Here is a 13,262-nt window from a genome sequence, read left to right on the forward strand (position 1 = left end):
GAAAAATTAGTCAAAGAATGGGAACAGATGAAAATAGAAGTCTATGATAAGATCAACAGAAACAACTTAAGAATCATTGGAGTCCCAGAGACCCAGGAAGAAAATTTCCAGGAAGAATCAACGGTCAAGAACATCATTAAAGAGAAACTTCCAAAGCTAAAGAATATATGTGATCAAATCCTGCATGCCCGAAGAGTACCAACCAAAAAAGACCCCAGAAAAACCACCCCAAGACACATCCTAGTCACAATGACAAATCCCACAGATAGAGACAGAATTCTGAAAACAGCAAGATCAAAAGGGGAAATCACGTTCAAGCAAGCTTCCCTGAGATTTACAGCAGACCTGTCACCAGAAACACTCAATGCCAGAAAGCAGTGGTGGGATATTGTGACAAGACTGAATGAAATGAATGCTTCACCCAGAATACTATACCCAGCAAAAATCACTTTCCGGTTTGACGGAAGAATACATGGTTTCACAGACAAAAAACAGCTCAGAAACTTCACAGACACAAAACCAGTCTTAAGAGAAAAACTGAAAGACCTAATCTAAGACAAGACTATCCAAAAGACACACCAAATTTTGAAATAAAGATGGCGTTAAATCCCAGGACAATTCTTTCTCTCAACGTCAATGGACTAAATGCACCAGTTAAGAGACACAGAGTGGCTAAATGGATCAAAAAACTCAATCCAACCTTCTGCTGCCTACAAGAAACGCACCTGAATAGTCAGAACAAACATAGACTCAAAATAAAAGGCTGGAGAAAAATTATCCAAGCAAACAACACCCATAAAAAAGCTGGAGTGGCCATACTAATATCAGATAATGCAAACTTTATACTCAGGAAGGTTGTAAGGGACAAAGATGGACATTTTATATTAATCAAGGGGTACGTAGAGCAGGAAGAATTCACTCTCCTAAACATATATGCACCGAATGAGGGGCCAGCAAAATATTTAATACAACTGTTGACAAATCTGAAAAATAATATCAACAACAACACAATAATTGTGGGGGACTTTAACACGGCTTTGTCAACACTGGATAGGTCAACCAGACTGAAACCCAACAAGAATATACTAGACCTGAGGAGAGAAATGGAAGAAAGAGGCCTAGTGGATATATATAGGACACTCCATCCCCAGAAACCTGGATACACATTCTTCTCCAATGTACATGGGACATTCTCCAGGATAGACTACATGCTGGCACATAAAACATACCTCCATAAGATCAAGAGGATAGAAATTTTGCAGACTACCTTCGCTGACCACAAGGCTCTGAAATTATTTGTGAACTCCAAAGGGACTCAGAAGAAACACTTTAACACCTGGAAGTTAAACAGCCTCATGCTCAATAACCAGTGGGTCCGAGATGAAATCAAGGAGGAAATCAAAAGGTTCCTGGAAACAAATGACAATAAAGACACAAACTATCAGAACTTATGGGACACAGCAAAAGCAGTACTGAGAGGAAAATTTATAGCTTTGCAAGCACACATCAGGAAGGAAGAAGGAGCTTACCTGGTAGCTTAATGACACAGCTAATAGAACTAGAAAATGCTCAACAAAAGGACCCAAGAATAGGAAGACAGAAGGAAATAACAAAGCTGAGAGCAGAAATCAACGCAGTGGAAACTCAAAAAACAATCCGAAAGATCAACGAAAGCAGAAGTTGGTTCTTTGAAAAAATAAACAAGATTGATAGACCACTGGCAAACCTAACAAAGAAAGAGAGAGAGAGAAACTTGATAACTCGTATCAGGAATGAAAAAGGAGAGATCACTACTGATATGACAGAGATTCAAAGGGTAATCAGAAACTACTTTGAAAAACTCTATGCCACTAAAAATGAGAACCTGGAAGAAATGGATAAATTCTTGGACTCATAATCTTCCACGGTTGAAGGAAGAGGATGTAGCATATCTAAACACCCCCATCACCATTGATGAAATTAAAACAGTAATCAAATGTCTTCCAAAAAAAAAAGCCCAGGTCCAGATGAATTCACTAATGAATTCTATCAAATTTTCCACGAGGAACTACTGCCAATCTTGGCAAGACTCTTTCATGAAATTGAACAAACAGAAACACTTCCAAATAGCTTTTATGAAGCCAACATCACCTTGATACCTAAACCAGACAGAGACGCTACCAAAAAAGAAAATTACAGACCAATATCACTGATGAATGCAGATGCAAAGATCCTCAACAAAATCCTGGCAAATAGGATTCAATGCCTCGTTAAGAAGATCATCCACTACGATCAAGTAGGTTTCATCCCAGGAATGCAAGGCTGGTTTAACATCCGTAAATCTATCAACATAATACACAACATCAATAACAAGAAAAATAAAAACCACATGATCATATCAATAGATGCAGAGAAAGCATTTGATAAGGTCCAACACCCATTCTTGATCAAAACTCTCAGCAAGATGGGAATGGAGGGAACCTTTCTCAATATAGTGAAGGCCATCTACCACAAGCCAGTGGCAAATATTATCCTCAATGGAGAAAAACTGAAAGCCTTCCCTCTAAATTCTGGCACAAGACAAGGCTGTCCTCTCTCACCACTCCTATTCAACATAGCACTGGAAGTACTTGCTATAGCGATTAGGCAAGAAAAGGATATCAAGGGAATCCAGATAGGAAAGGAAGAAGTCAAGCTCTCACTGTTTGCAGATGATATGATACTCTACTTAGAAAACCCTAAAGACTCTATCAAAAAGCTTCTAGAAACAATAGACTCATATAGCAAGGTGGCAGGCTACAAAATTAACACACAAAAATCAATGGCCTTTCTATACACCAATAGTAATAAGGATGAAATGGACATTAAGAAAAGAACCCCATTCACAATAGTGCCACACAAACTCAAATATCTTGGAATCAACTTGACTAAATATGTGAAGGACCTATACAAAGAAAACTATAAAACTCTGCTCCAAGAAATAAGAGAGGACACAGGGAAATGGAAACGCATACCCTGCTCATGGATTGTCAGGATTAACATCATCAAAATGGCAATACTCCCCAAGGCATTATACAGATTAATGCCATCCCTCTAAAGATACCCATGACATTCTTCAAAGAAGTGGATCAGACACTTTTGAAATTCATTTGGAACAATAAACACCCTCGAATAGCTAAAGCAATCATTGGGAAAAAGAATATGGGAGGAATTACTTTACTCAACTTTAAACTGTACTACAAAGCAACAGTTATCAAAACAGCATGGTATTGGAATAAGGATAGGTCCTCAGATCAGTGGAATAGGCTTGAGTACTCAGAAAATGTTCCCCAGACATACAACCACCTAATTTTTGATAAAGGAGCAGGAAATCCTAAATGGAGCAGGGAAAGCCTCTTCAACAAGTGGTGTTGGCACAATTGGATAGCCACTTGCAAAAAATTGAACTTAGACCCCCAGCTAACATCATGTACGAAGGTAAAATCCAAATGGATTAAAGACCTTGATAACAGCCCCAAAACCATAAGATATATAGAACAGCACATAGGCAAAACACTCCAGGACATTACAGGCATCTTCAAGGAGGAAACTGCACTCTCCAAGCAAGTGAAAGCAGAGATTAACAGATGGGAATATATTAAGCTGAGAAGCTTCTGCACCTCAAAGGAAATAGTGTCCAGGATACAAGAGCCACCCACTGAGTGGGAGAAACTATTCACCCAATACCCATCAGATAAGGGGCTAATCTCCAAAATATACAAGGCACTGACAGAACTTTACAAGAAAAAAACATCTAACCCCATCAAAAAATGGGGAGAAGAAATGAACAGACACGTTGACAAAGAAGAAATACACATGGCCAAAAGACACATGAAAAAATGTTCCACATCACTAATCATCAGGGAGATGCAAATCAAAGCAATGATGAGATACCACCTCACACCCCAGAGAATGGCACACATCACAAAGAATGAGAATAAACAGTGTTGGCGGGGATGTGGAGAGAAAGGAACTCTTATCCACTGCTGGTGGGAATGCCGTCTAGTTCAACCTTTATGGAAAGCGATATGGAGATTCCTCCAAAAACTGGAAATCGAGCTCCCATATAACCCAGCTATACCACTCCTAGCAATATACCCTAGGAACACAAAAATACAATACAAAAACCCCTTCCTTACACCTATATTCATTGCAGCACTATTTACCATAGCAAGACTCTGGAAACAACCAAGATGCCCTTCAACAGACGAATGGTTAAAGAAACTGTGGTACATATACACAATGGAATATTATGCAGCTGTCAGGAGAGATGAAGTCATGAAATTTTCCTATACATGGATGTACACGGAATCTATTATGCTGAGTGAAATAAGTCAGAGAGAGAGAGAAAAACGCAGAATGGTCTCACTCATCTATGGGTTTTAAGAAAAATGAAAGACACCCTTGTAATAATAATTTTCAGACACAAAAGAGAAAAGAGCTAGAAGTTCCCGCTCACCTCAGGAAGCTCACCACAAAGAGTGATGAGTTTAGTTAGGGAAATAACTACATTTTGAACTGTCCTAATAATGAGAATGTATGAGGAAAATGGAGAGCCTGTCTAGAGTACAGGCGGGGGTCGGGTGGGGCGAAGGGAGACTTGGGACGTTGGTGATGGGAATGTTGCACTGGTGATGGGTGATGTTCTTTACATGACTGAAACCCAAACACAATCATGTATGTAATTAAGGTGTTTAAATAAATTAAAAAAATGATTCCCAAGGAGACGCCCCCCAGAGGCCCACCCTTAGCCCACCCAGCTTTGTTTCTCTCTAGTACTCTGCACAACTCCACACATTTCTTATTTTGTTTTTATTTTAAAACAACTATTTGTTTTGCCTAGAATGTCAGCACCCAGATGTCTCAAGCACCTAGATCCCTCATCACGTAGTAAAGCTTTGCAGTTAAATGTGTTTAAATATATCCAGCAAGAAAAACAAACTGATTTACAGAATGTCATTCAAATCTTAAAAAGCCTTCACTAATCATTTTTGACCAGTTTTACTCTTGTAAGAACAGCGCCTAAAAGCATTGAAACGTTATCTGTTCTCGCTGGTCAAATTAATCCGTATTAAAAGTGAGTGGAGAGAGAAAAAAATGTGAATGGATTTTGCTTTAAATGGAGAAATGCGTAATTGGTTCTCTGTTTCACAGTACTGAAAGTGCTTTTAAGAAGTAAATGATCAAAGCATATTTAATATCTTCCTAAGTGCCCTGATCTCAGAGACTAGTAGAAGAAAACATGCATATAATCCCCTTTCCTTACTCCCTTCCCTTCCTTCCCTTTTCTTTCTTTTCCTCCCTTCCCCATCTCTTTCTTTGGTGTCACAACAAGCAGTGCTCATAGACCCCCTTGGTCCTCTAAAGACCATATGTTTTTTTTGGAGTTGAAGCTGGGCCTGACACACCTGTCTGTACTCAGCTTTTGGTGCTCTCTTCAGCCTTTGCACTTATTTCTAACTTAAGAAATTCTCTTCATAGGAAATATCATCCAATTTCATTTCTTCTATCTCTTAAAAACAGGCCAAGATAAACATCAAACTAGAAAAAAAATGTCTTTTCAGGTTTCTTTAGGTCACAGGACCGCCCAGTTTTCCTGTTTCAGCGTTTGAAGCAAAAGCACATCTGAGTCACTATATACTACTCCCAGTCTCCCACTGTAATTACTAAGACTTTTCCTGAGCTTTCTGTTGAGTCAGTCCAATTTGGGGTGTGAAATCTTTTGGAGACTGGATGTCATCTTGTGTCCATTTCCTCAATAAGTCATCCTGTTTTTATGACATTATTCTCTTACCTGTCAATGTTTGTTTGAACCTCTTTCTGTTCGTAAGGAAAAGAAAAATAAAATTGATAGGCAAATTAAAAAAAAATTTAGATCTCAGGGCCAGAGAGATAGCACAGTGCAGGTAGGTGTTTGCCTTGCATGTGGCCAATGCAGGAGAGACCCAGTTTAATTTCTGGCATTCCATATGGTTCCTCAGCCTGCCATGAGTGATTTCTGAGTGCAGAGCCATGAGTAACCCCTAAACACAGCTGGATATGGCCCAACAGACAACCAATCAATAAATAAATAAAGAAAAAAATTTAGATTTCTCACTCCCAATGAATGTGAAATTAAGAAAAAGAATGTTAAGGGACCTAAGAGATAGCATAGCAGGTAGGGTGCTTGCATTGCACGTGGCCAACCTGGGTTCAATCCTTGGCATCCCATATGGTCCTGAGTTCATAACTGCCTGAGTTCATAACCAAGATTAATCCCTGAGCATCACTGGGTGTGGCTCAAAAACTAAAAAAGAATGTTAAATAATTCTTGTCCCTGAAAGCTATGACACTATTTTTTTTAAATGTTCCCATTATTTAAATTGCTAAATATATTGTATTTAAATAATGGTAGACTTACTCAGGGGTCTCAAACTCAATTTACCTGGGGGCCGCAGGAGGCAAAGTCGGGGTGATCCTTAAGTGCAAAGTCAGTAGTAAGCCTTGAACATTGGGGATGTGACCCAAACAACTAAAACAAAACAAAACAAAAAAAGATTCCTCTAAGGCAGAGCCACAAAATGTTGTACGGAGGGCCATTTGCGGCCTGCGGGCCACAAGTTTGAGACCCCTGGTGTAAGTCAAACTATAATCTAAAATGAGAATGAAAACATTAAATTAATATAATATTTAGCATGGTGACCACTATCAAATATTTTTTAAAGAAATTAATTTTTTCTTTGTTTTTGTTTTTGGGGCCATAGCCAATTGCATTCAGGGGTTACTCCTGGCTCTGTGCTCAGAAACCACCCCTGGAAAGCTTGAGGGATCATATGGGATGCTGGGAATTGAACCCAGATTGGCTGTGTGCAAGGCCAATGCCTTACCTGCTGTGCTATTGCTCCAGCCCAGAGATTATTTTTTTTTTATAAATATTTCCCCAAATGCTTATTATACTGAACTATTTTTATGTTCTCACAATTCACATCATTCCATAGTAACTCTCCTAGTACATAAAGTTCATGAGTTTTATAAAATACATTGGAATATATAATTCCATAACCACATTTTTTGCTTTTTTATGTTTTTGGGTCACATCTGGCAATGTTCAGGGCTTACTCCTGGCTCCGTATTCAGGGATCACCCCTGGTGGTCTGGAGAATATGTATGTAGTGCTGGGAATTGAAACCCAGTGGGCCTTGTGCAAGGCAGGTAGGCGCCTTATCCGCTGTTATATAGCTCTGATTCTATATGGCCACTTTTATACTCTTGATGCTAGATTTTATATTCTGTTTCAGTTTACAATATATTGAAAAATAGCCTAGCATGAAATAAGGGCAGGATTTTTTTGGTAACCAGTCAGAATTTTGTGCAAAAAAATGATCTGATCATAATTAATAACATACCACATATGGCTTCCTTTTGTGAAAAAGTCAGGTACAAGTGAACAAAAGCAATGGCCAGCAGGCTTCAGCCAGCCTGGGTTCCAGATAAAGTGACAACATAAGAACATGAGATCTAATTAGAAGGTGGGGCCAACACTCCTGGTACCCACATTGTCTGCAGGGCCAGACTGTGCCAATCTTGGACTTCTCCAGTTAAGTCACTTGACCACAGCCCCACTGCCATCATGGCTGCAAAGAACATGCTTCATGGCATGATTAGAACCTGGGCTTGTGCAGGTGATGGATTCAAGTGCCCATGACTTAGTAATAGGCCTCTACTCTAGCTTGGGCATCCCATCTCTATTTGAGCTCCAGGACCCTCTATATGCTCTGTAATGGTGCCTTGCCCTGCTTCCTGTGCCCGAGCCCCTTCCTGGATATTTTCCCTGTACTTTTCCTTCAGCACCTTGTCCCCATCCCAGACACTGATGTCCTTTCACTCACCCACAATTGCAAGTACTGTTGGGGGGGGGCGGTAAAATCTTAATCAGCGCCCAAGAGATAGTACAGTAGTTGAGGCTCTTGCCTTGCATGCAGTCAACCATAGTACAATATCTGCCTTGAGCACTGCCAGGAGTGCTCAGAGGACAGAGCCAAAGTTAAAACTGGGCACACCCATAATCCTAATTGAGGGGACTAAGGGATATCTCAAATGGCTGAAGTATGTGCCTGGTGTGCGGGGAGGCCCCAGAATTTTTCCTAACACTGTCTAGCTTTCTGAACTCTCCTGGTGTAGCCTTGGTAACCCCCAACACAGCAGGAGAGTCATAAAACAACCCCATTAGCCTCCCCCCCAAATCCTAGTTCAGAAGTATGATATATCAGCTACCTTCCAGGTTTTAGGGGTTCAAATACCCTCTCTGACCCCAATTTTCTGATAGGAATAAGGGGGGTACTAGTAAAACCAATTCCATGAGGGCAGGGACTCTTCATCCACTGAAGACAATGGCCACGCATGGGTGTTCTCAACGACCAGTAGACTTTACTCAAGATTAGGCCTGCCTTTTTCCGGTAAGAGGAGAGATTGGCCCATCCCTAGTACTCAGAGCTTACTCCTGGTTCTGTGCTCTGAGGTCATTCCTGGTGATATATATGGTGCTGGGATCAAACTGGGATTGATCACATGCAAAGTAAGCACATTAACTCTGAAATATCTCCCTGGCCCAAGGCTGCTGTTTCATTTTATCTTTCAACTATCCTTTATGCCTACATTGCTGGAGTTCAGCTAACCTTGGAAGTAGAGTCCATCTCTACTGCACTCCAGCCCCTGCATCTATTTGGAGTTCTGTCCTCATCTTCATCAACCCCAGCATTCATTCTGTTGATGAAGATTGAACCCAGACCTCTTGGGTGAAAAGTGCACTCCAGCCTATTGAATTATGTCTGTTCTATTGCTTCTTGGTAGTCAAAAGGAATGGTGCACATAATATTATTTGAAGATATTGTAGATTTACTCAATCACGGTAAAACTTGGGATTTATTTTTTTCCCCCTTCTTTTTTTTTTTTTTTTGTTTTTGTTTTTGGGCCACACCCGGTGATGCTCAGGGGTTACTCCTGGCTATGCGCTCAGAAGTCGCTCCTGGCTTGGGGGACTATATGGGACGCCGGGGGATCGAACCGCGGTCCGTCCGAGGCTAGCGCAGGCAAGGCAGGCACCTTACCTTTAGCGCCACCGCCCGGCCCCTTTTTCCCCCTTCTTTCCTTTTTAATTTCTTTATTTTCTTTGACTTTCCAAATCCTCAACTGTCCTGTTTTCCTCACTTGAAAAGATACACAATATACATCTAAGGCTGGGAATATGACTCTATGACACCACACATACCTAACACGAGGGAGATCCTGGGTTCAATCTCCAGGGAAGGAAATAAAGACACATACATACAGATTACATGTACATCAATTGTATGTACATCCATGTATAAAAATATACCTATTGAACTTCCACAGACTTACACGAGACTACTCTGAAGCTGCTCCAGCACCCCTAGAGAAATACCAAAGGTACCCTCTTCAAAATTTCAATCTTCAAAATTTTTTCCCTTGTTCCAATCCAGGATGAAATTTTGCTAAAGAATAATATTCTGCCCAATTTAAGAGAGCACTTTCAACTCAAGGTCTCCTTCCAATGTGCAAAATGTCCAGTGAAAGGCCTATTGTTGGGTGTAGGGAAACTACTCCCTAACACGAGGAAGGCTGAATCTGTACTACTTCTCCTGTGTGCTCTCCCCATTCAAGAATCAAGGATGAACTTCAACTCTCTGTTCTGAGCTCTGGGAATGAGAGAGAACATCTCTCTTCCCTGCTGGGGTAAGATCTGTGGCCAACCCTTCACTGTAAAAGACTCTTTCATAAAGGTGCCAATGTCCCCAATCTCCTCTCTGGCCCAAAACCCTCTCTGAATCTTTAAAGTAAATCATAGCTTCAGCTTCCAGCACAATAAAGCAAATAAATAAGGCGCCCTGGATTTTCTTAACACCCATTTTAACACACCCAGTTGCAAGACTGAATCATGGAAAGTAACCATTGAGCTTTATAAGCATATGAAAAAAATACCCAAATCCTTCCTAAAACATTATTTTATACAAATGAAAATAGATAAATTTCAGGTTCTTTTTTTTTGGGGGGGGGGGTCACACTCGGCGGTGCTCAGGGGTTATTCCTGGCTCTGCACTCTCAGAAGTCGCTCCTGGCAGGCTCAGGGGACCATATGGGATGATGAAATTTGAACCACTGTCCTGCATGCAAGGCAAACATCCTGCCTCCATGATATCTCACTGGCCCCTTAGAAATTTGTTTTTGTTTTTGTTTTTTGGGCCACACCCGGCGGTACTCAGGGGTTACTCCTGGCTGTCTGCTCAGGAATAGCTCCTAGCAGGCACGGGGGACCATATGGGACACCGGGATTCGAACCAACCACCTTTGGTCCTGGATCGGCTGCTTGCAAGGCAAACAACACTGTGCTATCTCTCCGGGCCCCAGCAATTTTTTTTTTAAAGAAAAACAATCTTCACTTTCATTGCATTAGAAGTTCCTTTACAATGAATGGTGTTTATTCAAGATATCATATAATAGCAAATAGAATATACAATAAATTACCTTGTAGCTCTTTAATCTGATGAAGTCAACCTTCATAGAGATAAATTTATCTGAATTCCGACTGATGTTCTTCAGACGTTCAACAAGGTCTGCGCAGAACTTGTAACCTCCTTTGAGCACACAAAGAACCATAATGTTACAGTAACCTATATCCTTCATGATATCCTTGGCCAGACGTTCAATTCTGAAAGAAGTGAGGGATTAGAATTTATATTAAAGCAAAACCAATTCTGAGTCTCTTTTTTTTTTTTTTTGAAAAACAAGGTCTGTCATTCATCCCCAGTTTTGCAGGGGCATGTAGGGAAAAGCTTGGGAGACAGAAGTATAAGGATGAAGAAACTTCGATAAGGCTGGAGAAGATGATTCAAGTCGTTTTTTGATAACTACCTCCTCCATAGTTCATTTTTGCTTTTCTGTGCCACAAAAATGAAAGTGAAATAGTAATGTTATAACTTAGGAATGCTATTATCTTATCACTGAAGAGTTTGTGCTAATCTTAACAACATGAAGATGGTATTTGGTGAGACAACATTCACTTTATAAGTGATGAAAGGAAATGAAAAGTCATTCACGGGCCCAGAGAGATAGCACAGCGGTGTTTGCCTTGCAAGCAGCCGATCCAGGACCAAAGGTGGTTGGTTCGAATCCCGGTGTCCCATATGGTCCCCGTGCCTGCCAGGAGCTATTTCTGAGCAGACAGCCAGGAGTAACCCCTGTGTGCCCCCCCCCAAAAAAAAAGACACGAAAAGTGATTCACTTCCTAGAGTGCAATAAAAAAAAAAACTGGAGGAAAAGTCAAACCGAGTCATGATCAACAAGTGCCATTTGCCTTCCTTGGAAAATAATAGTGATAGCATAAGTGAAGGAACCCAGAACTAGGCTAGTGGTACCAGTAACATACAGCATATGGGTGGAAGTAACTCCTAGAGTTATGCCATGATGGCCACAGGCTGGTCCACAATCCAACATGCAAGTACCACAGTCCCTTGTCTACTAGTTTCACATCTATTCATCCAATGCTCACACACTCCTATAACATTAAGTCCTTGAATACAAGTGGGATCTATAATACATAACTAATAAAATAAATTTTTCTTGTTGTTCTTCAAATAAAATTAAATATAAAGTTAATGAACAGATGGTAATGACTGGTTGTGGACAATATATTTGAAAACAGGTCCATCTGCATGTACAATAGCCTATATACTGGCTGCTCCTTTAAAGGATGGACTTTGATGGGATGAGGAAATTAACACATACTCATCATAAAGGACAACTAGGAAGTTATACACAAATTGTTGTGGGATGAGGAAATTAACACATACTCATCATAAAGGACAACTAGAAAGTTATATACAAATTGTTGTGGTACCCTGAAAACCAGCAAAGGCAAAAACAAACTGGCCTTTGTTTTGGGTACATAGCTGGGTATCATCTAACAGGACTTCCAAACAACAGCGTCAGAGAAGAGGCTCTATCATAGAGCATCTGTTTCTCAATTATGAGGCCCTGGATAATTCCTCAACATCAAGACATTTTCCTTCCTTCCTTCCTTCCTTCCTTCCTTCCTTCCTTCCTTCCTTCCTTCCTTCCTTCCTTCCTTCCTTCCTTCCTTCCTTCCTTCCTTCCTTCCTTCCTTCCTTCCTTCCTTCCTTCCTCCTCTTTCTTTCTTCCTTCCTTTTCTTTCTTTCTTTCTTTCTTTCTTTCTTTCTTTCTTTCTTTCTTTCTTTCTTTCTTTCTTTCTTTCTTTCTTTCTTTCTTTCTTTCTTTCTTTCTTTCTTTCTTTCTTTCTTTCTTTCTTTCTTTCTTTCTTTCTTTCTTTCTTTCTTTCTTTTCTTTCGTTTTTGGGTCACACCCAGCAGTGCTCAGGGGTTACTCCTGACTCTATGCTCAGAAATCGCTCCTGGCAGGCTCGGGGGACCATATGGGATGCTGGGATTCAAACCACCATCTTTCTGCATGCAAGGCAAATGCCTTACCTCCATGCTATCTTTCTGGCCCAAGACATTTTCTTTTTTTTAATGAGTGAGAGAAAGAGAAAAAGAGAGAAACTGAGAGAGAGAGAGACAGACAGAGAAAGAGACAGAGAGAGAGAGACAGAGAGAGTGTGCACATGCAAGAGTTCAATGGACTAAACATATTCTTTGTAGGCAAGAAGCCTGAGTTTCCTGTTAATCGATCTCCCAAGCATTGCAGGGACATCTAAGCACAGAGCCAGGAGTAACCCACAAACAAACAAACAAACAAACAATTCAATTTAATTAAAAAAATTAAATAAACTGCAATCATCTCATTATGAAGAGGCCAATAATTACAAGAGAAACTTTCCACAGAGTAGAAGACACATAAAGGAGCAATGATCAAGACATTGATCATTAAACCCACCATATTAATATTCACTTTATTATTAATAGTCACTAAAGATAGCAATTAAACATAAGGTGGTCAGAGTAGATTTAAAAAACGAAGCCATTTTGGGGAATTTCCAGTGAAAACCATGACTTTTGAGCTTCTTAGAAATGTTTTTGATGTTTGTGTAGAAATTAGAGGTGGAAAGAAAAGTAGTCATTTGAGCATGAGATAGTACTATTAGAGACTTGAGATTTAAATCATGCTGTCTTAGAAATAGTTCTGTACAGATTTTTTTAGTTGAGAATATTTCTATTGACAAAATTTTACTGCTGATGGGGAAACCCAAAGTGCACTGACAGGCCAGTCTGTAC

General features: G+C 40.2%; 1 protein-coding gene across 1 annotated transcript in view; it reads right to left on the bottom strand.

Moving 5' to 3' along the window:
* The window catches only part of PRTFDC1 (phosphoribosyl transferase domain containing 1), a 79,281-nt gene that overhangs the window by 57,170 nt on the left and 8,849 nt on the right, over positions 1 to 13,262 (bottom strand). Inside the window, exon 3 of the mRNA XM_049777839.1 lies at positions 10,540 to 10,723. Coding sequence (XP_049633796.1) covers positions 10,540 to 10,723 — 184 coding nt within the window. The remainder of the gene's footprint in view (positions 1 to 10,539; positions 10,724 to 13,262) is intronic.

This window comes from Suncus etruscus, chromosome 7, assembly GCF_024139225.1.
Source record: "Suncus etruscus isolate mSunEtr1 chromosome 7, mSunEtr1.pri.cur, whole genome shotgun sequence".
Classification (NCBI taxonomy): Eukaryota; Metazoa; Chordata; class Mammalia; order Eulipotyphla; family Soricidae; genus Suncus; species Suncus etruscus.